The sequence below is a fragment of the Eutrigla gurnardus genome, assembly GCF_963514095.1.
Source record: "Eutrigla gurnardus genome assembly, chromosome: 18".
Classification (NCBI taxonomy): Eukaryota; Metazoa; Chordata; class Actinopteri; order Perciformes; family Triglidae; genus Eutrigla; species Eutrigla gurnardus.
Window position 1 is genome coordinate 11899350 of NC_139929.1, and position 22965 is coordinate 11922314.

Genomic DNA, 22965 nt, shown 5'->3' on the forward strand with positions numbered 1-22965 from the left:
CCTCGCAGCTCAGCCTCCCTAAACATGAAAATGTGGTAAATATGGGACAATTGACCTGCTTGGAGAGTAAAAATTGATGGGGTGGAGGACTGTGTGTGTGTGTGCCTGAAGTTTTTTCCAGCAGAAAATGAAGCCTCGACACCGCGCTCTCATCTCTGTCGGATGGAGCAAATGTGGTCTATGGAACATCTGTGAAAAGCACAGCGTTCACGGGGAGTAAACATGGCTCTCAAAGATAAAGCAAGCTCCAGCGTGGACGGCTCTTTATCTGCCGAATGATAAGTGTTCATTCAGCCAGAAAGCAGGACTGAAGGAGGGAGGTAGGGGGGAGATAGAGAGAGGGAGGAAGAGGGAGGGATTCCCAAGGCATTTAGGGGATTTAGGAGGAGAGACCCTCAAACAACACCCCTTAAATCACACAGCCAGATACCATCGGGCCAGTTTGTTTGTTTGTGTGTGTGTGTGTGTGTGTGTGTGTGTGTGTGTGTGTGTGTGTGGGGTAAGATTAAGATAGGATCATGATGTGTGTTTATGTGGATACAATTGCCTATGTGCCATTTGTCTTTGTGTCAGTTTGTGTCCATCAGTGTGTGTGTGTGTGTGTGTGTGCACATTGCACAAGTGTTTTCATATTCATCCGTGAATGCACTTCAATGTATGCATCCAATGTGATAATGTGCATGTGTGTGTGTGTGTGTGTGTGTGTGTCATCCATCCCCAGCAGCCTCCCAGCTCTGTCAGTGTAGTTAATGGAAAGCATAGTGATCTGCTGATAAGATAAGCATCATGGCTCGCCATTAATTAAAAACCCCTGGTAGGGAGAGGGACGGAGTGAGAGACAGAGCAGGGGAGAGAAGGAGGGAGACACAGAGTAAGAATGAGAATGAGGACGGAGAGTTGACAGAAAAACCGGAGCATTTGAAAGCAGCTGGGTGGGTATAACGGGCGAGAGGAAGCAGGTAGGAGATGGAGGGTTTTTTTTTTTTTGTTAAAAGGGATAGAGAAAGAGGAAAACAACCCTCAGATGAGATGCCAGTCGTGTCAACACAGGTGCTAATGAGAACTGCAGCCCTGGTAGACGCACCGCTAGGCGACAAGCCAGTGACGAGGAACAGCGGGATGCAAACAGAGAGGGATACAGCCCGCATAAGGGACAACTGATCAAAGAGGCACTGCCAACAAAACTCCAGGCCTCACTCTAAATACCCACCCAACTTTTGAAGAATCTGCAACACAGTATGCTGCCACTTGTGTGCCATACTCTTAATGTAACTTGATTATTTGATGTCTTGTGTGGTACTAAATGCCACAGAGAACAATTAGTTGACCTGAGCTGCATGTTCTTGATCCAACACATGTATGAGAATAATTTAGGTGGCACCAGTGCCGCGCAGAGCTGGCTGTTCCTGGTTAGACGGGTTACTTTGCCATTTCTTGAGGCATGCGGAGGCGTGATGAGGCGAAATACGAATGGAAACACTAGGCATGGCATGAGAGCGATGTGACACACTGAGAATAAAGGCAGGTGGCAAGGGAGTTTGGGGGGGGGAGGGTGGGTGGAGGCAGAGTGATATAACTGGGACATAGGAGAAGACTGCTGTGAGATGGTGGGGCTTTGATGCAGGCGCTAGCATACACACATGCATGGGGGGGAGGCAACATGTGATAGAAGAGTACGACGCATGGAAATGCAAGGATCATCAAAAGATTTCTTTCTTTTCATAAAAAAATCTCTTTTTTCATGCCCAGGTATTACCAGACAGCTCACACTATATATGAAGTCCCAACATGACCAGTGATACATGTGTGCACACACACATCCAGGGTGACAAAGCAAAGCTCAACTAAATTGAAAACACACACACACACTCTGTGTTAAATTAGGCTGGTTTCCACACATTGGTTCGTCGTTGCTGTCTATAATTTGAATCGAGGGAAGCTGAAGGTTGAGGGAGAGACGTGAGTCAAAGCTGAACTAAAACAGATGAAACGCCACTTGATGATGAAGTTCAGTGTCATGTGTTCATGAAGAGTCTACACATGAAGGCAGCTGAGTGAAATGACCTTGTATGCAGTCACAATGAATGATACATACATACCAATCCCCTGATATACAATACGTTACAGCAATAGAAAATGACACATATGGGCAGCTGGGTGAAGAATTGGTAAAGAAACCATCCCTTAAGATAAAAACGGATTTTTGAGATTAAACACACATCTGAATGAGCGCTGACATCTACTGGTGAAAAGCAAGGCACCGAGTTGTTCTTCTAATATTGGTTGGTATGTGCATTTTACATGTATTGTAAGGTTTAACACGTATTTAGGGTTTGGGGGGGAGAAGAAGCATCCATCCTTCTTTAGTCTCCCTTGTTAAAAACAACATGGTGAGATGATTGCATTTTAGCTGCAAACAGATTCACAAGTTGCCCTGTTTCTCTTGTCTGCAGAATTAATAAGCATTCGATCATTATAAGATATCCAAACAGCAACAACAACATTTGCACATATTAATCATGTAATGTGGCGTTGTATTTATATGCCATTTACTGTCTTCACATTCAATTCCCACAAACACAAGGGTAGACAATTTGGGTCTCTTAGCCCAAATCACATCCATCAGCCGGGACCACAAATGCATGTGGAGTGACACCTCCACACAGGAAGCCTGTCCCGCTGGCTTTAATCTGATTGGACAACGCCTGTCATGTCTGCTAACTGATTGGAGGGTCAGGAATGAACGGAGAGGCAGTGTGTGCATACCACAGCAGATGCTAATTTGGACCTGAACATCAATCTTCATCACCGTGTTGGCATGGAGGGGGGCAGAGAGAGAGCGAGAGAGACAGTGTGGGAGGGAGAGAGCGAGAGAACAACGGAAGAACAGCAGAAAGAGAGAAAATGCAATTTCAGTAATTTACTGCCTTGGTGATCAAATTGCTCCCGTTACTCCAGAGGAGCTGAATAAGAGTTGGACTTGGACCGAGGAGCAAATGGTACACTTTTCAAATATTGGCTATTAAATCATTTTAGCAGTCCACACTTACCTTTTTCCATATCCTTTCATTTGCTTCTGTATTTTTTATATTTCTTCCCTATGGGTGCCAATAATCTGGGGAAATGGCAATTCATACCAACACTTAGATCATGCCTACACCGTCTCTGCTGCATACAGACGCACGGCTGCTACATTTCTCTTTTAATTTAATGTAGAGTAACTGCACACCTTCCAACCCGACAGTGAGTACAAGTTGCTCTTCATTAGACAGGACTGTTGGTTGGGTGAGCTGTGGTCTTCACATGCATGCATGCGTGTGTTCAAATGCTCTTGTATGCATCTTCAGGTGGAGTACATTATACGAAGAAGAGGCTTTTTCTACCAATCAACAGCATCCGGGATAAGATGCAGGTGAAGATGAACTCGCTTTGGATCAAAGTGCAGTGCTGGGTGTCTTTAATTAAAAACACAATTTAATGAAGATGCTATCCAGGTAATGGCCAAGTCTCTTGATGTGCCCTTCTGACAAATGCTTATAAGATAAGTTAAAGTCTCTCTTTGGCACGTACAGCCTGGGCGGTGGGATTCATTCCAAGTGCAGAAGGTGGTGCGGGTAGACATGGGCAACAATATTTATTTATATATGCAAACAGTATCACATTTGCCATAATACATTTGTTTCCCATCTTGTCTGGAACCAGGTGAGAATATTAACATGAATTGAATCTGTGTGTGCAGCATATTAATGTGTAATCATTCTGCTGATTGTATAACAATATTGCATGTGTATAAAAACAGAGCAGCCACTGTGATGTGTTTTGAACACACTTTAGTGGTGTAAACCGAGACAGCTGAAACCTGACCTCAAGCAGACGAATAGCAGAACATGCACAACCTTAAATGCGCAAATTTTGTTATTCACAAATAATGTTATATCAACACAAAATGTTGTTTTTGGGTTCTAAAAGAGACATAAAAGCAGCCCATCATGGCGTTCGGAGCAGTTGTGTATTCAGCGATATTACAAACAACTTGACAAACGACTGCATGATCTACTGCTGTATGCACCATATCATTTCTGTGGCGTTTTGGCTGTGTGGCCTTTGGCAATGTTACATTTTCTGCACATGCCCCTTCCTTCAGCTAAATAAAATATCTCTGTGTGGAGCTCTGTTGCAGCTGGAAGGACCGGACACAAATCCCTGCCACAGTAAAGGGGATCAATGAAAGGTGGGGGAAGAGAAAGGGTGATGCTCGTAATAGCTCGGCAGACAAATGGATGGATAGAGATGGGTGGATGGAGCCCGGGATGAAACCCATCCAGAAATAAACAATGGAGGAAAAATGGCGGTGAGTCAGCTGCAATGAAAACACCCCGTCTTCTGTCACCTTTCTCCTCCTGCTTACTTACTGCTCCCCAGTAACTGATGGACGGATGCAAATGACCCTGGTATGCACAGCTTACACATCGCCATGGATACAGAAAAGTGAGCGGGTATAGCACACATTGCACAAGATAAATCATGAAGAGAGAAAAAAAGAAGAAACATAGAATTGGAGTCCATGAATGAGGGAAATTATGAAAGGAAAGGGCAGAGGAAGTTGTCTCTTCATCACCACAGTTGTGATGGTATACAGGTATTTCGTGTTATAACATTTCAAGTTATCATACTTTTTTATCACTTATTCACTTCCTTAACAGTCATTGTAATAATAGTAGTAGTAATAATAACAACAGTACTGTGAAACCATGATGTTATCATGAAAATCTCACATCATTATAACCCTCCTACTTCAGGATGAGAAATCACATGTGACATTCTCCTTCTTCTTTGCATCCCTTTGTCTGCACATACCACAATCCCTCTCCCTCCCTCCCTATCATAGATGAGTCTGGAGTTTTTTCTGTTTCCATCCGAAGCCCATGCAGCAACCACACACACGTAGAGAAAAAATCAATACGCTTTCTCTATGGCCGGGAATAGGAGGCTCAGGAGGTTGAATAAAAGCGAACAAAGGATGGGGTGAGAAGAATGAGCCTGACTAACATGAATGGGATCCAGAAAGAGATGATGCTGGTGGTGACATGTACTGTATGTCCCTAATTTAGTTTACATATTATGATATCTTTAAAGTATATTGTAATATACAGTCTGTGTTGTTTGTGCACAAAATCAAGTGAAATTAAGTGAAAATTTGCATTCAAGCTGATTGGCAAAATAATCATTGTTCTTCACTCAGTATGAACAAATATCCACAAATGTATTTGATGAGGTAAAAAATACATAAATCAGTCCATCTAATTTCTACCCTTTTACTCTTTTGATAATTTGCTCTGGATAAGTGCATCTACTTGAAAATGAAAATGTAGAAAAACGCCATTTAGTAGTTTGCGTGAGAGGCTGGCATGGGGCGGGGCTTGTGAAGGGGAACATTAGTGTGCAGGGCCATGGAGCAATTTGCCAAGGTAAGGAAAACACAAACGCCGCCACTAGTCCTTGCAATTAGCTGAACACACAGAATCGGAGGCCAAATCGAATATGGCATTAAGCTGACGGACAGGTGTTCATTTATATACACACACACACACACACACACACACACACACACACGGCCTATTGTATGTATAAACACACTGCAGTAAAGCAAAGGTGCGCATGCTCAAATGCACAGCGACATTCAATAAAGCACGTATACACACATGTGACCCCACACAAGCGCACACACTTGCACTGCATATGCATCGAGGACTTCAAACACACACACATATTCACACAGCTATTATCCCACATTTGCTGATCGGTAATTTTCAGTCCGGTGGCACTATTCCCCCGTTACACAGTGCAATTACTGGATGTTTACACAGCCAAACAATAGGCCGGTGAAACATACACTCAGTCAAACATTCATTAGACGGGCCAATAAGAACTGAGGTGACCTAGACCATTACAATGTCTCACACGCCGCCCTCATTAAGATGGAGCGGTGTATTCTACTGTATCTAAAGCAGGAATACGGAACAATCTTGTTCCCTCAGAACATCTATCCAATCGAAAAACAATTTGGCTGTTGTTAAGAGATTCAGTGTAATAGAATGGCGTTTCAAGTGGACTCCATCAAGCTGCTACCCTCGTTGGCAATGACTTGTGTACTCCACATTGTCCGGAGGTAAGTAGGAAACCAAACCACACTTTATCATTACTGTATAACACTACAGTGAGCTCGGTTCATTTTTGATACAGGTTACCACAGGAGGGATGATTATAATGGTTTTCATTACGATTTGGATCAACCAGCCTCACACACACATAAAGGAAAAGGAGAAGATAAGTGTGCATCAGCAGGAAACTCTAGCTTTAACCTTTATGCTCCACTAAGGAGATGATGTTCAGTCAGAAGGCATGTTTTTGCAGTATTACTAGTACAAATTTGTATTAATCTTTCCAATTTGCCAATCCTGACAGGACACTTTTCTTCTCTTCTTCTCTCTCAAAAATCCAAGCAGATACTACGACTTTAAGATGAGTAATACCAGCTCTCTTTAGACTGCGGTGGGTTTTTTCACGGATTGATGAAAGACACTGACATCTGTGAACCACCATACCACAATGATGTCCAATAAGACTGAGAAGAGACACTCGAACTTCAGCAATGATACAACACAAGTGAACAAATTGACCAATCAAAGCCCATCCACTACACTCAGCCAATCAAAGTGCAGGCAGAAGATTAAGCCGGTGGATGAAGGGGAGTTCGCTGAAAAATTACAGCCCCATTGTCGCTTGATTTGCACGCCGAGTTGCAATCATTTCAAAGAGTCTGCTCTGGCCTCTGAATGACAAACTGGAAAAGTGAGCTATTTTTACTGTGATGATGATTATGAGAGCGCAAGCCTATGTAAAATGATGTCTCATCCCTTGTGAATGTGCCACACACAAGCACAAATGATCCAGAACTATTATGTCATGTGAATATCACACTAATAAGGTCAAGTTGGATATTAGCAGAGAGAAATGTAGCAGCTGTGCATGTCTGTATACAGCAGAGACGTGGTGGTCCAAGTGTTGGTAGATCATGTAAACTTGTGGGAAATGCATTCATTCACCATCGGATTGACATTGCAGAAGTAGACATGCAGTATTTGGGGACCTGCAATGACATTTAAAAATGGAGATGACTTGCTGGACAACAATATAGCATGGCTCCGAAGCTGAAAAATGGAAGCCAATCCAGATCAAAAACTGCAGTTCATGAAATTCCCACTAGAGGCTGGCTCCAAAAGGTTGTTAAAACGCAGAAATAAACAGATCCATCCATGCTCTACCTCTTTGTCTGGTTTACCTCTTTGTATTGTTTCCCCTATTTCCATCTTGTAGCTTCCCCCACACACACACACACACACACACACACACACACACACACACACACACACACACACACACACACACACACACACTCAGTAAGATATCCATGTCTGCAATTTAAGTAAGGAGGAGCCGTGGTTGCCCTTTTGCACCCATTTATACTTAGAAAAAAACCCTGATACTTGTACTGTTATACTCCCTGGTTCGAGATGATTTTTCAAACAATTTCTTTAAAGAATATGTCGCTGTGCAGCTCTTATAAATCCAACCCCCAATAGCTCCTATAATTCAGTTTGATTTGCCTCTGCCCAGGCATTATTACAGGGTAATTTTGAACTTAGCTTACATTTCACCTTGATGTGACTAAACTCTCCTTGGGCACTGTGTGAGTTTGCATGTGGGAATATTAATATTTCAGTATTGCCTTCTGTGCAGCATGTGTGTGTGTGTGTTTGTGTGTGTGTGTGTGTGTGTGTGTGTGTGTGTGTGTGTGTGTGTGTGTGTGTGTGTGTGTGTGTGTGTGTGGGAGAGAGAGATAGTGTAATCAGTGAGGTGATGCAAGAGGGAAGAAAAACTAATAAACCAGTGATTAGCTTATGCACCTGCTATTCTCATTAGTTCTTACTGGGGTGATAAAACAGCACAGAGAATTGGTAGCAGTACTGTATTGGCTCAAAGATGTGCAAAGAACACGCTCATAAGGATGCTGACAGTCGAGATGACGACATTTAGAGCAAGAAGATGGTCGAGATAAAATATGAATATGACAACAGAACATGATATAAAATGAATAATGGAGACGGTGACAAACAAGATGTGATCGTGACGTCTCACACAACTGAGATTGATGGTAGCAGTGCTTGTGATGTTTTTCTATTTTTCACTACTGCTACTATGTGCAGGAGCGATAGCAGACGATAATAAAGATTAGGATGATTAGAATGACACGGTTGTAACTGTGATATTTCTGATGATTATATTGATGGAGGGAAATGTAGTTTCTCACAAAAATGGCCAGCTGCCAAAAAATGCATACTTAAGCACTCTCTCTCTCTCTCTCTCTCTCTCTCTCTCTCTCTCTCTCTCTCTCTCTCTCTCTCTCTCTCTCTCTCTCTCTCACTCACACACACACACACACACACTTTCACACACGTGCACACAACACACACAACCTTCAAAAGCGGATTAAGTGAGACTAAAAGCAGTCATCCACTTGGAGGATTGGAGGGGATGGAGGAAAGAGAGGAATAAGGAATGGAGTTACGCAACAGAACCATTACATGAGTGCAAACTATATTCACACTGGGTTCACTCAACGTAAAGTAAAGCACTTCACAGCAGTATGCACACAGCCATACAAACACCGGCTCCCCCTTAGAGGAATGTAGGTGACAGCCATGATCGTTAATTTCATCTTTTTAATCAGTTTGATCACATTCGCTGCCTGATATTCAGTGAGGAACCTTTCAACGAACAAGATGACTGCTTCCTCGAAAGTGGTATAATTTGGCAAGAAACTTTTATTTTTGAAAATCCATCCTTGTTAAATGATTGCTATAACCCATGGTAGGACAGGAGTGGAATTATTACCCAGCTCATGCAATGCTTTTTTGACAGCTCCGGGACAGCTAGAAAACAACGATGACTTGTGGCTGAAATTGCCTAAAATGATTTTATTTCATCTATTTTCACTATATCATGGCTCAAACTCTATTTGCATTTACACTGGGAGTATCCAAACCAATTAGTACTTCTTTCCCTAAGAAAGACAGCTAATTCTGACAGTATTAAATGCAACATGGCACACAACTGCCATAGATTTGCCCATGATATTGATTTATTCTGACATATATATGAGGTCTGCGTTTCACAAAATTCAGGCCTTGGCAGTGACAAATAGCATTCCAAGACTGCAGAATCACTGGAGTGATTCAGGCAAATACACAAAAGGTACAAAATGTACACTAGGGAAAAGCAAACAGGATCACGCATGATCGCACATGTTACTTATTACATCATGTGCCAATGCCCACGGAAAGGGAGCCACACACACACACACACACACACACACCTTCACTTAGAGGGGTAAGACAACACCACTAACCTTGGCCGATGATGACTCATGCCTGCCCTGCATCTATTCCTCAATTCACCATCCTCTCTTCTCTCTCTGTCTTCCACCTGTTACTCATCTTCTGCCTCGCTATCTCTGTCTTTCACTTGAGCCACAATCCATGGACGTTTTTATTATACTTTAAAATGTTACCCACAGAAAACAATCCACATGTGTACCATGAGCCACAAATATTTCACTATCCACCAACATAAACGCATATTTAAGTTTGAAGTAAAAATGTTTAGGTTCATATGTAAAGCGATGTACTGTATATGCAATTGCGGATCTTTTATACATATATCTCTGACCCTTTTAGTCCTTTCTTTCTTCCCGGCTTCTCAGCAGCAGCTTGGCCTCACCTCAGCTGCCCCAGCTGTTATCACTGGACTCCATTAAACCACCATCAACACTGCACTCAAACACTGCTGGCTAGCCGGGCACTTCTCTGGTTATTATCTCCAACTAAACTTTGCAATGTTGAAAATGTTACACAAGTTAAACACAGCCACAGTTAAAAGCCAGGGTTAAGAAAACATCCCTGTAGATGTTATGATAGAAATGATCAAGATGTACTGTATGTTGCATTGAGTTGATAATCTCCTCATCCCTAAACATTCTCTCGACTGTGAAGTCAGTGTGGGTATCTGTAATGAAATCACACCACTGACATCTGCTAAAGGACAGTTGGGTGGATTACCTATAGAGACCAAAACCATTTTTTTTGTCCCGGACTGTAAACAAGTTTATATCTGCAGCAAAGTGGAGCATTGTAAAATACATTAAAAAAATGACTTAAAAATGAACAGGAAGTACAATTCAAGCGTAAATCTTTTTAATGCAGCAAAGAAATGTGCAAAATATCAGCAATATTGGAGTCAAGAGTGGCCCGATATCAGTATCTGTGCATTCCTAGGAGAGAGTTGAAGGGATTTAAAATGAGAATAAGAATAGACAGGCTGATGGATACAAAGGACCACAGGGGGGAGTGTGGGAAAGCAGTGTGTTTAAAGTGAGAGCGAGGGAGAAAACACTGCTGGCGCTGGATGAATGCCTACATCTCCCAGCCCGCCATCACTGTCGGGCCTTCACTATACCTACAGAAGTGTGATGAAGAGATGGAGAGAGATGAAGTGAAGGATGCATGATGGAGGACTGTTTCTTAATCCAGTCAGCAACCCTAGAATGTTTAAGAGTTATGTTGTCATGACTCAATGAGAAAATTGAGTGAACACCTATTTATTTTCATGGTGGATAGCAGTGTGTCTCCATATAGTTAATAACTAATATGACATCAATGAATCGGTGTGGTTTAGCTTCAGCGATGTGGATTCAGTGGGCATGAATGCTTTTCCAGCCACGCCCCAATCCACAGTCACCGATCAGCTCCACTGGAACAGTTGAGGGGTTAAGGGCTTATCTCAAGGGCACCACAGTGGTGAGTGGCAAGGTAGGGGGTTCAAGTGCTGTTTCCCCTCCCTATCCAAATGTTTCTCGACAGTCGGGGGATCTAAGCGATGACCTTCCAGTCACAAGCCTGTGATCCCGCAAGTTTGAATATAGTTTATGGAGTTTTTCTTACAAAGTGTCCCTCTCCATTCCACCACAATACTGACTTAGTTATTTAAAAGGGCCTCACAGGAGGACTTTAGTCTTACATGTGTCAAAGTGTTATTCGAGAGAGTCTTCTCTCCGAGCCAAAACGCAAAGTGAAATCTCACGGAGGGAAAAAGTGTCACACTTTGCTATGAATGCTGTCAGTTTCTCTGTTTCCTCTTTGTTTTTCCACCCCCTTGTTGCCCCTTATCCTCCCTTGGTTAGCTGCTGCTGCTTTATCCTTATGTAGTGTTTGGAAACACACCTGTGAGTCAGTGAACTTAATTTTGCATGCCAAATAGATATATAGATGAAGAAGAATATTGGTATTAGTCTCTGTGCTCAGTGTTATATTAGGAGGCACACTTCCACAGGGATGTATTCTGAGATGATTGTAGGATGCAAGTGTTTTCATTTCTCTGAAACTGGCACTGAGATGATAGAATGACTACATGTCATACTACATGAAATGATTATATTCCAAATGTTGATGTCCAAAATAAAACCATTGCATACTTTCTTACACTTTCTACATTTTTTTACCTTTTATATAATGAAATGGTTTCTCTCTTTCCAGGTGTCCAACTGCTTTCTTATTTTTATCACCCATATCTCCTAATTTTAGCTGCATTTTAGTTCTTTGGTCATTACCTTTAAAGGCCTGATGGGTCCAATAACAAGCACTCAACACTTGAATTCTGGCAAGCAACTCCGCCCAAAGGTCAAGATCCCTCTCCTGGACATGAGATATACAACTGATTGACCTTAACGTCTGCAGCCCCATGGAAGACTGAGCCTTGCACAAAGATAGCGGTGGCATACAAGATGTACAACTGCTTGACATTAATGTCTGCGGTAACAGTTAATAAAAGAGGTAATTAAAGACAAGATACATTTCTCTGAGTGTAAAGTCGATAGTGCTGACTTCATGCAAGACTGCGCTGAAGTCCAAGGGAAAATAAAATCTTAGTACTGCTGTCTCATGAGGGTAGTTATATTGATAGCACTGTGCTATACATGTAACCAGTATTCATGTCATCTATATTCATACCGAGTTGCATCAAAAGATCCATCCAGAGAAACTTTGTCTCAACTGGTAAATATGGACTCATCATAGAAAAAGAACACAGACAAGCATGTTTGGTCTGAAGCCAGAAAAATAATAGGATATGCTTTGAAAAGTTACTGAAGCACACACATCAACCAGACTTTTACTCTGCCTCAATAATAACAGAAATGTTGACGTACTCCACGATGACATACTATTAAATGGACCTGCAACTATATAGCGTTTTTCTAGTCTTTGCGATCACTCAAGGCGCTTTACACTACATTCAGTCTACATCTACCCATTCACACATGCATACACTGATGGCAGAGGAGCCGCCTGCCCGTCAGGATCTAATCGAATCTAACTCATTCACACACACTCACACGCCTTCATGGGCAATTTAGGGTTCAGTATCCTGCCCAAGGACACTTCGGCATGCGGACTGGAGGAGCCGGGAATCGAATCACTGATCTTCCACTTGGAGTATGAATCGCTCTACTAGCCACAACCGGCACTATTACTACTACTACCTACTAATACTATCAGACAAAAACAGATACAAATAGGTTAAAAAAATGAAACAGAATGTTTTTACATTAACTTTAATACATTGAAGATAAAGTCTGTTAAAATTGATATTTGCGGTCATATTTGTGCTACCAGTGTACCATTAACTCTATAGATGGTTAAACAGTGTTGCTCTCAAGTGTGTGCTATAGGCGAGGCGAGGTGAAGTGCAGTATGGGGAGGAGAGAAGATATACAGTAATTCTGCTGGTGTGACATTTTCCCATAATCCCTCCCAAACGCCGCCAGTGTCATGAGACGGCAGGGAGGGGGTGGGAGGAGGAGATGGCAAGCATCTAATGCCTACTTTTGAGTGTGAAGCAGCTGCAAAAGCCATATATCAACCTATTTTCATTCCCTATAGATTAGTCCTAGTGATGAATAGGTGCATTTGCATGTGTGTGCCTCTTCCTGTGTGTGTGTAAAAGGTTCGATGGTCATTAAATCGAATTATTGTTTGTGGCAGTAATCACCATAAAAAACAACAATGCAGTGATTGGATCAAAAGAACATGACAGATTCATTACCGACTACACGCATTAGCGTGCACACACACACACACACACACACACACACACACACACACACACACACACACACACACACACACACACACACACACACACGCAGAGTCACACAATGAGGAAACGTCCTGCAACCGCTAAAACAGGGAAAACAGCAATTCATTCCAAGCTTTCGATTCTGTATTGGCTGCCCCACAGTTACAAACACAGTAAAATGCCATCTAATTGTTAGTCTTTACTTATGTGTATCTGTGAATCTGATCCAATGTGCCAATTGTTGTCCATGTACTGACATGCTTGAACGGTAATGTGTTCCTAAGTGTGTCCCTGTTGTCCGTCTCTACCATCTAATTCACGTCTGTCCCACTTTGCGCCAGTCCTGCTATCTCCCAGGCCTCGGATTTAGGATGAAGCTCACCGTAGCAGAGGAGAAGGCAGACACGCAGGGTTGTTATCATCCCAAGGTCACACACACACACACATCCACGCACGCACAAACAGATAGGCCACCCCAGAAAAGGAAAATAACTACAATGGGCAATTTACCCAGAACAGGCAGGGATGATGGCCAGGGCACAGATGCACATGTGCGTGCATGCACACACACACACACACACACACACACGCTCTCTCACACACACACACACACACACACACACACACACACACACACAGCTGTGCCTCAGGGCCAAGGTTCTGGCAATGCATCATTACCCTCCCTTGGAGGTGATTCCATATCCCAGCATGCATTTCTCATGTGGAGAGGAAATTACCCCTGGGCCGTGCTGAGAGCCAATAGAGTGTGTCCTCTCTCCTCTATCTGTCTCTTTCGCTTCCTTCCTCCCTCTTTCTTTAAATCCCTCGCTCATGACTGTGACTCTCCCACCCTTCCTCTCCTCCCTCCCTTGCTCTCTCTCTCTCTCCCTGAGTCATCTACTTACTAACCTATTCTTTAATCTGTCTTTATCTCCCTCTCATAGCCACTTCATGTTTTCTCTCCTTCTATCGTTTCTTCTCCATTTTCTGTGTCTGACGTAGGACACGGATTAATAACAAAGGACTAAAATGACTGACTGGCTCTCTCCATGTCTGTCCTTTCCTCCCTCTGTCTTTTAGTCAAGCAGTTGATCTTGGTGAAGTTAAACAAGTTAAACCTTTGTAAGAACCAAAGCAATGTGCAATCTTGTTAAATGACCTGCAAAAGGACAAATAAGCCACCTTTGTCACTACAGGTCAATACAGACACCCAAAGACAGTCTTTTGTTATCGTCCTGTATAGAAAACAGGACAGATTTGAGATTGAAATGACCCATGTTTTATGCTGAATTATATCAATCAATTAAATGTTGTAATGTATCTATTTCCAAGATGGTTGTTGTTTGGTCGCAGGTAGGAAATAGTTCATTTACTAGGGTGTAGTACATGGTCAGAGTTAGAACAAGTGGTACAAGCAGTAGAATACAATTCTACAACAGCAGCAATCTCACACAGTGGCCCTCTCCATGGTGCTGAAACCAGCCAACTCAATGTAGCACTGTGTCGCTGTCCATGGTGCTGAAACATTCCATTACTTCTCTCTCTATAATCTCTCCGCGTTCAAGCTAAGAAAACACTGACACAAGCTCACACATCAACTTACATGTTTACCAGTGGCTGTATTTAAATGACATCTTTCTTTATTTAGTCTCACCATGGCATCTTTTAATCATGTTTCACAATTACCATTTATCCGAATAAGCTAATATAAGCTAAAATGGCAAAATCAAACAATTTAAATGTGCTCATGGATAAAGTGAACATAATAGGTGACACACTAACTATTATATTTCATGATTATTAGCATTGTTGCTGTGGAAAGCCACAGAAATTAATTATATTTTGGTGATACATCAAACATGGGTAGCTACTACATACATATAGCAATCACACATAGTCTCGGGGGAAAACACTAATACTGACCCCCTACACCTTTGTAAAATAAGATAACTTGAATCAAATTGCATTGTCTTTTTCAAACCACTATATATGTTGGGCCACTTCCAAAAAGCAAAGCGCAGTCGCTGTCGATACGTCGCAGATTGGGTTCTGTCATATGTGTAAGTGGTGACAAAATTGTGGAAGGAATAATCCAGCAAAAAAAGTGTCTAAAAAAGAAGCATAATATGTCCAAGACAAAGGAAGTGTGTGTTACCAAGCAAACAAACAGTTAAGTACTGCCCAACAACACTATTGGATACAGAATGTTGGACTTGTCCAACTGCCACAGCTGTGCACACAGCACAGCAGAAAACTACCCAAGTAGCACTCTAAATGCCAAAGAAACATAATCTGTGTGCAGTTTACACAATAGAAACCCCCAGGTGCATCGTACTGTTGATGTGAGTGGGACTTACTTTCACTTAAGTGAATATTGCATCACCTGTCACCTAAATATAATCCTATGGTCCAGACCTACCGCACATGCACATGCACACACACACACACAACACACACACACACACACACACACACACACACACACACACACACACACACACACACACACACACACACACACACACACACACACACACACACACACACGTGAACACACGCACACAGGCTGTCAGTGCCTCGATTTCCATCTAAAGTAGATGTCCCATCTGAAGAGTCATACATAAACCATACGTATCTCACACACAGAGCAATGCACTTCTACAGACAAGGGGGGAATACAAGCTGGTACCTCTCTCTCACACACACATGTGCACATAAATAAACATAAACACTACCACAAAAGTAACCACCTCTCTCTCTCTCTGTCTCTCTTTCTCTCAAACTCACACACATGCAATAACATCAGACTATGTGACACGTAGGAATTAAATGCATCAGTCCTATACTATCCCATATGAATTCCAGGCACTTACATGTGTTTCCACATACATACACATGCACACTTTGTCTCCACGCCTTTGACACGGCCTTGGACACACAAACACATCCCATTCACAGGCACACACACACACACACACACACACACACACACACACACACACACACACACACACACACACACACACACACACACACCTACAAACATGCACAGCGCTGTCACCGCTGACCATTGCAGATTGTCCATAAATAGAATGGTGTGTTGGGGCTGTGAGCCGACAAACATGGTCAGTAAATAGCAAGCGGTGACAATGACATGTCATGCCGGATGACATCATATCAAGGTACTGTAAATAGCAATTTCATGTCAGCTGCTCTATTGCATTCAGCACATAATGGGGGCTAGGAGGGTATTTCTTATGTCAAACATCACTAACACCTTGACAGCTATGGCGGGGGGAATACAATTCAGACTTGTGGAGATGGTGTTAATGAGGAGTTTGATTTAAATGAGGGGAGTTTGATTCATCTTATCTTGATTCGGTGGGTCTACATTTCATATGATTGAGTGTTTGATGAGATAATTCAAGCACAGTTGAAACAATCCTGTTTTTGCTCACAATGCAACTTTTCTTTGCTCGTTATTTCCTGTCAATAAATACAACACTGAACCTTCCTCACTTACTGAAAGTCCCCATCTATTATGTCTTTGGCTTTCTTCCTTCTCCCTAACCACCTACTGTAAGCTTTGTAACATTAACCAATTGCCCCCACGTCAATGGTCCCCAACTCCCTCCCGTCCTTCCTCACAAACCCCTGCTATGCCTATGCATCGTTTCCTCTCTCCTTGGTTTTTTCAATCCTTCAAGGTATGTCTCCCCTATTCCCTCAACAAATGTTTCTATCTGTGCTTTCTTTCCTCACTTAAGATTCTCCCAAGCCCCTTTATTTGTTCATTCTTCTTTTCCTTCATTATTGTTTTTTTGCCTCCCCTTCTCACCCTCACTACTTGTATTGATTGCATAGGTCTGTGCTCAACATTTTCTTCTTCAGCTTGCTCCCTACATTGTTTTTAAGATTCAATTTAAGTCGGAAACTCAGTGGGGGAGAGAATCTCTTTTCGCAGAGAGAGCTTAAAGGAAAACATACAAACAAAGCAATGATGTGTAACACTCGTCTACATTATGCCCTGCCTTTCTCTTCACTTTGTATGTATGACTGCTGGCTGTCTATATATCTGTCCTTTGTCACCTGCTTAGGGACTGCAGATGAAATATTTACATGACGTGTTTTTTTATACTTTGTTCATAAATATGCATGGTCCCTGTCAAATAAACCAATAAAATAAAAAAATAAAAAATAAAACTTCTGCTCATTCTTTCTTCTATTTATTCACTCTCCATTTTGATCTGCATCTTTCTCTTCCTCTTTTCCTCTTCTCTCCTTGTGCCTCCTTTCTTCCCTTCCTCCATCCTCTTCTGATGTGTTCATTTATCCTCCTTTTAGTATCATCTTCACTACTCCCTCCTTCCTCCCCCTTATCTTCCTCATCTCCCTCTCTTCACTCCCATCCATTAGCAGTTATTGAGTTTTCTCTTTATGTTGCTCTCATGACCTCTGCTCTATCGTGCTCACTCTTCTTCAACTGTAATGGCCCCTAACTTTGTTACGAGCTGTCATGCACACACACACACACACACACACACACACACACACACACACACACACACACACACACACACACACACACACACACACACATACACACACACACACACGCACACGCACACACACAATACAGATACGTGCACAAGTTAGGCATAAAATGTGCTGAATTATAAAAAATATATCGTCTTCTTCTAAACACACACTCCCAAAGACATTTAACACACACAGACATAACCTCCGACCTCACACAGAGATTTCCCTGTATCTCATTGCTGCTAACTCATTGAGCACTTCATGTAAGCTCAGCTCGGTCCAATTACAGCAGGAGAGAAAGAGTGAAGCTTGTGTAGGAAACCATTTAACTTTACGCTAAAGAACAATGTAATGTCATTTTGTCAACCTTACACTGACTGAATGAATATGTCTTCAATGGTTCAGATTAGGGCCGGGGGAGCAGGGGGGCTCTCATTAATGACAGAAATATAATGATGAGGAGCGTAGCTGCAGATTCCCAACCAAAGCTGCACACATATTATGATGGTAAGATGTGTTGCAATGCTCTCTTGTTGTGCTAGCATTTTTAAAAGATAGTTTTATTTTGGCTTAAACTGCATGTGAATTTAACAATACATCATTGCTAACTCGTTCCCAGCTTTTCAAGCAAAACATATATGTGCCATTGCATCATGCTTATGATATAAACCCTATTATTTACAATAGTAATATCGAGCTGCAAAATTATTTTCATGGTGTAACTTTTTAAATGCACTTTGTGGCTCATGTTACCACAGTTCCACAAGCATGCATTATCTGGCCTTCAAGTTAACACAAACACAATTAAGTTCAAGTCATTATACAGCAATGAAAACATAGTTATGCATATTATATTCCATGTTTCCCATTAGATGTATATGCAAACAGTGGCCATACTTACAGTGTAACTGGGATACAAAAATATGGTGTCACTATGAAAATCCACTCATTATTAATACTTTCACTTTGCAGGTTTTATGCACTTTGGCTACCTGTTGTTGTAAATCACTTGGAGTTCAACATAGCTGGCCTCAATTAATAAAAGTAAACAACAAGCTGAGTCTAAAGCATTTCACACCACCAGGCTCCAGCTAGCAAAGTCTGAATTTTAAAATAGACATGAATAACTATATACATTTTAATTAAATAAGGTTTTATTGAACTCTGCAGGGGGCACCCAACACACAAAGGAGCTCTCACAATATTGAAATCGCTGCATTTGTTCCTAGTGGTCGCACAGACGGACTGGCTTTTAATATTTTTACTGTTAAAATAGACTTTTATTTCTGGTTCCAAGTACATGCAGTACATGAAGCTGGAACCAGGAAGTAGGACAAAGCGATCTCTTATTGTGCATACGACCAAGTTTGTTAATGACTCCAGTGGGCCAATGATAAACACTTTCTTGCAACTGTAAAGATATTATTATGTGGATGTCTGAGTGTGTTTGTAAACTACATATACTAACTGCACCAGAGTCTGCAAAGCAATCAAGGCCTCAGTTTTAAAAGTTAAAATAATGAAGGATATCAATTATTGAATCTTGTTCTTTTGTGAATATCTAGTTTACTCTCCACCCAGTATTTGACAGTTTTATGAAAATAAATTGTGTTTTCAGAACCTCAATATTTTTTATAAATAATACATTGAAAAGACTTTGCCGAAGAATGTCTTAGATGGGTGTGATGTGAATGGTGGCTATGAAACTCTAAATGCCCTGCAGGCATATTACATCAATATTAGACTGTCACAGAGATTGTCATTATCCGAGGTTGTGATGAACCAGAAACAAATAAAAAGGTTGATAAAACTCCTTAGAAGTTATATGCAATGAAAAACACTGATTTGTATTCTCCCGTTGAGACTAAACAAGTGCAATAATATATTTTTAAATGTTCTCACTGCTTTTATTCAAGCAGATTAAATTGTAAAGGCAACTAGGGTTTAAAAGCTGTCGTCCATATTGCAGATAAATAAATGGCAACAACAAAATGTGAGCCCCCCAGCTATATAAAATGATACATACGTTTGCAGAATAATCTCTTAATGAGCATAACAATGTCAGGTTATATGATGTGTATCACATTGTGTTTCCCCCTCACTATATTATTGCCAAATTCTTCCTCTTTTATCTGTTTTCATATCCATAGCCAAAAATCAGGGTGTGCACTGTGTGTGTTTCAGTCTTTTTTTTTAATCTTGCTGACCTCTGCTCACTTCTTCTCTCTACAGCTCACAGTCTGGTTAAAACACGTATTACTACCTACTGTTGTAACTTTGTATGTCGTTGTTAAGGGATTCATGTGCCTTTGCCACAAAACTGTCTCGTAGAAAACAAAACATTTCTTACTGCCTTACCTCTTGCTGAATTCAGGAACATTCTTCTACGTCTACAAACACCGAGACTTCACAGAAAATTTAAAACCAACCTTTACATTTTTTTTTTCTGAGTGGGAACATTAGCGATGATTTGTGTTCGTGTGAAACAAGAAGACCGCCTTGAGCCAGTCAATCAGATTACATTAATAATAAACCAGCATGACCTTATTATGAGATATTTCATACAACTTCACAAGACTGCAGACTCTTGAGGAGGATTGGAAGAGCAACTGACTGTGCACATGTCACTCAGTCCCTCTCGCCCTCTTTGCCATTGTTTTAAATAATTCTCTCCCATCCTCTCTCTTATTCTATTTTTCATCTCTTTCACTGCCTCTCTCTCTCTCTCTCTCTCTCTCTCTCTCCCTCTCTCCTGTGATTGACAGCTGCTGCTGAGACCTGATCCATGCACGTCCCTGTCCCTCTTGCTCTGTAATTAAAGGAATTATATATCAAGAGCCCTTTGAAATATATACTGTATAAATAGAGTAGGGAGAGTGAGCTTTGCTTAATTGCGTGGAGAAAAGGATGGAAGTGATCACAGCCCAGTAGGACTTTTTTTTTTTTTTACACACAGCGTGACACAAAGGGAGGCGAAATGGAGCTTCTAAAGCAACCGGTGTGTGACACTGTATTGTATAAGAAGTTTTTTCTCAACACAGCCAGCATGCAGAGACAGCGGTCTACATGGGAAGAAGTCTCAAAATGATCCTCAGCGCCTCATTTGCTTTCACTGAGGCCACTGCGTTGAGGTGTGATGCAGACAAAAATATGCAGAGTCTTTGAACCTTGTTCAACTTTTGTCTCAAAGCAATGTGACGTCATACACCAGCACACTGAGTGGTCCTTACTCCTTACTCATAGTATTGTATTGGCTGTGTTTTGGTATCTCATAAGCTTCCGAAATCGTGTATCTATTAGTCGAACCAATCTTCATGGATCGCATTTCATCCCCACTCAAATACCCGAAGAAAAAATGCTCCTTGCATTTCTTCAAACACGGTACTGTTTTCAGCCTAATGGCTGTGGTGGTGGTGAGTGGTATCTGTAGCTACATTCACTATAAGCAAAGTTATTCTTCTGCATATCAATATTAGAGAAAACGAGTGAAGTAGATCCCCACTGTACCTATTTTGGCAGGGAAACTGACTACGACTGGAATATTGATCCAATGTGTGTGTGTGTGTGTGTGTGTGTGTGTGTGTGTGTGTCTTTGCACTCCTTCCAGACATATTAAATGCTCTCACACACCAACACATGGATTGTCCTTTCAAACTGCCTTTAAGCATCCTTTGTTCCATGCACACAAACATCCGCACACACCCCTTTCATCCTACCTGGGGTCTTTCTGGATAGAGTCGATGGAAGGTGAGCGCTGCAGGCTGCCTTCGGGCGGCAGAGCTGGTCCAGACTTGCTGTAGGGTGATTCCACCACCGAGGGGCAGTACTGCAGGGTGCGGTAAGGGTCCGCCACGTAGGGGTCCGAGCCATACACGTCTCCACCACCCCCACTTGAGGTATAGCCTGGTCCCACCGTGGCATAGTTGTTTGTCCCGCCACGGCTGTAGTTTCCTGTCCCCGTGCTGTGACTTGCTGTGCGCTGTAAAGGGGCGGAGTCGACACCGGGGGAGGAGGGAGCTATGGTGGGAAAGTAGGGACAGAGGACATAACTTAGGACCTGGTCATGGACACGCTGGGTAAGGTCTACAGGGCAGAGGAGGGCACAGAAGGAGAAGGGGTAGCGGAGAAGACAGAAGGAAAGGTGAGGTGAGGAGGGAAACGCAGGAGATGAGAGAAAATAGAGGAGAGGAGAAGAAAAGAGATGAGATAACAGGAGAGGAGAAAAGAGAGGAGAAGAAGAAAAGAGAGGAGAGAAGAAGAGAGGCAGGCACAGATATGAACAGGTTGTTGAGAAAAGACAAGCGTTCTCCAAATGGATGGACACATTTTGGCCATATGCCCAGGATTAACAACAGGGACCAAGGTTCAACAGAGGGAAGGATTGAAGAGAGAAAAAGAGAAAAATAGACAAAAGTTGTGTGGGAAAAAGTTTTAGATCATTTTACGCCTGAAATACATCTGTAAAAAATACTAGCGGACAATATAAAATATGTATAATTATCTACTGTAAACAATTATTGATATGCCTCCATGTTTTTTTTGTTTTTCTCTCTGTATCGTATTATTGAAGCCATATTAAATCGTTCATAAAAATGTATACATTTCCTGATAATGCACTTTAATCAAATATTTGAAAGTAGATTGACAAAAAAAATGCAGACCCACAGAGTTCAGCAATAGTTCTATTCCAGTGTACATTTCAGCAAGTAAAAACTCACTTTAAACATCAGTTTCCACTGAGGATGTGTAAAAAAAAAAGGCACGTTTGTCACTCAAATGACTCATTAGCCTGCCATTCCCATGCAGTGAAGAATGGGAACTTTGCTCGTAAGCCTATCTGCTGGTAGAGGACGAATGCAGAAACTTTTTCTGCGCAGTGAGACAGCTGCCTGGTGAGCAATAAGGACAGAAAAAAAAAAAAAACATAAAATAAAAAAAAAAAGCAAAACACCAAGCTATCTCTCTTTAGAGTGAGATGGAAATTGAACAGGGATTTGCTTGGGAGATGTAAGCAGCCTACAGGGGCACAGTAGCTGTCACCTTCCCTCCCCATTGTGCTGGAGCGGTGGATCGGTGATATATCAAGGTGTTAATGTGAGTCTGGGGGCCTCGTTTCTCTGGCTGTAAAAACACTGAGACAGACGGTCTGTCATTAGAACAAAGGTATGTGTACAC

The 22965-nt window shown here is 41.9% G+C and overlaps 1 protein-coding gene across 2 annotated transcripts in view; it reads right to left on the reverse strand.

Moving 5' to 3' along the window:
- Positions 1-22965, reverse strand: part of ctnnd2a (catenin (cadherin-associated protein), delta 2a) — a 218632-nt gene that overhangs the window by 72194 nt on the left and 123473 nt on the right. Inside the window, exon 12 of one of the 2 annotated variants that reach the window (XM_084033107.1) lies at positions 21507-21873. In XM_084033107.1, coding sequence (XP_083889233.1) covers positions 21507-21873 — 367 coding nt within the window. The remainder of the gene's footprint in view (positions 1-21506; positions 21874-22965) is intronic. The other variant, XM_084033108.1, reaches the window with a different exon arrangement.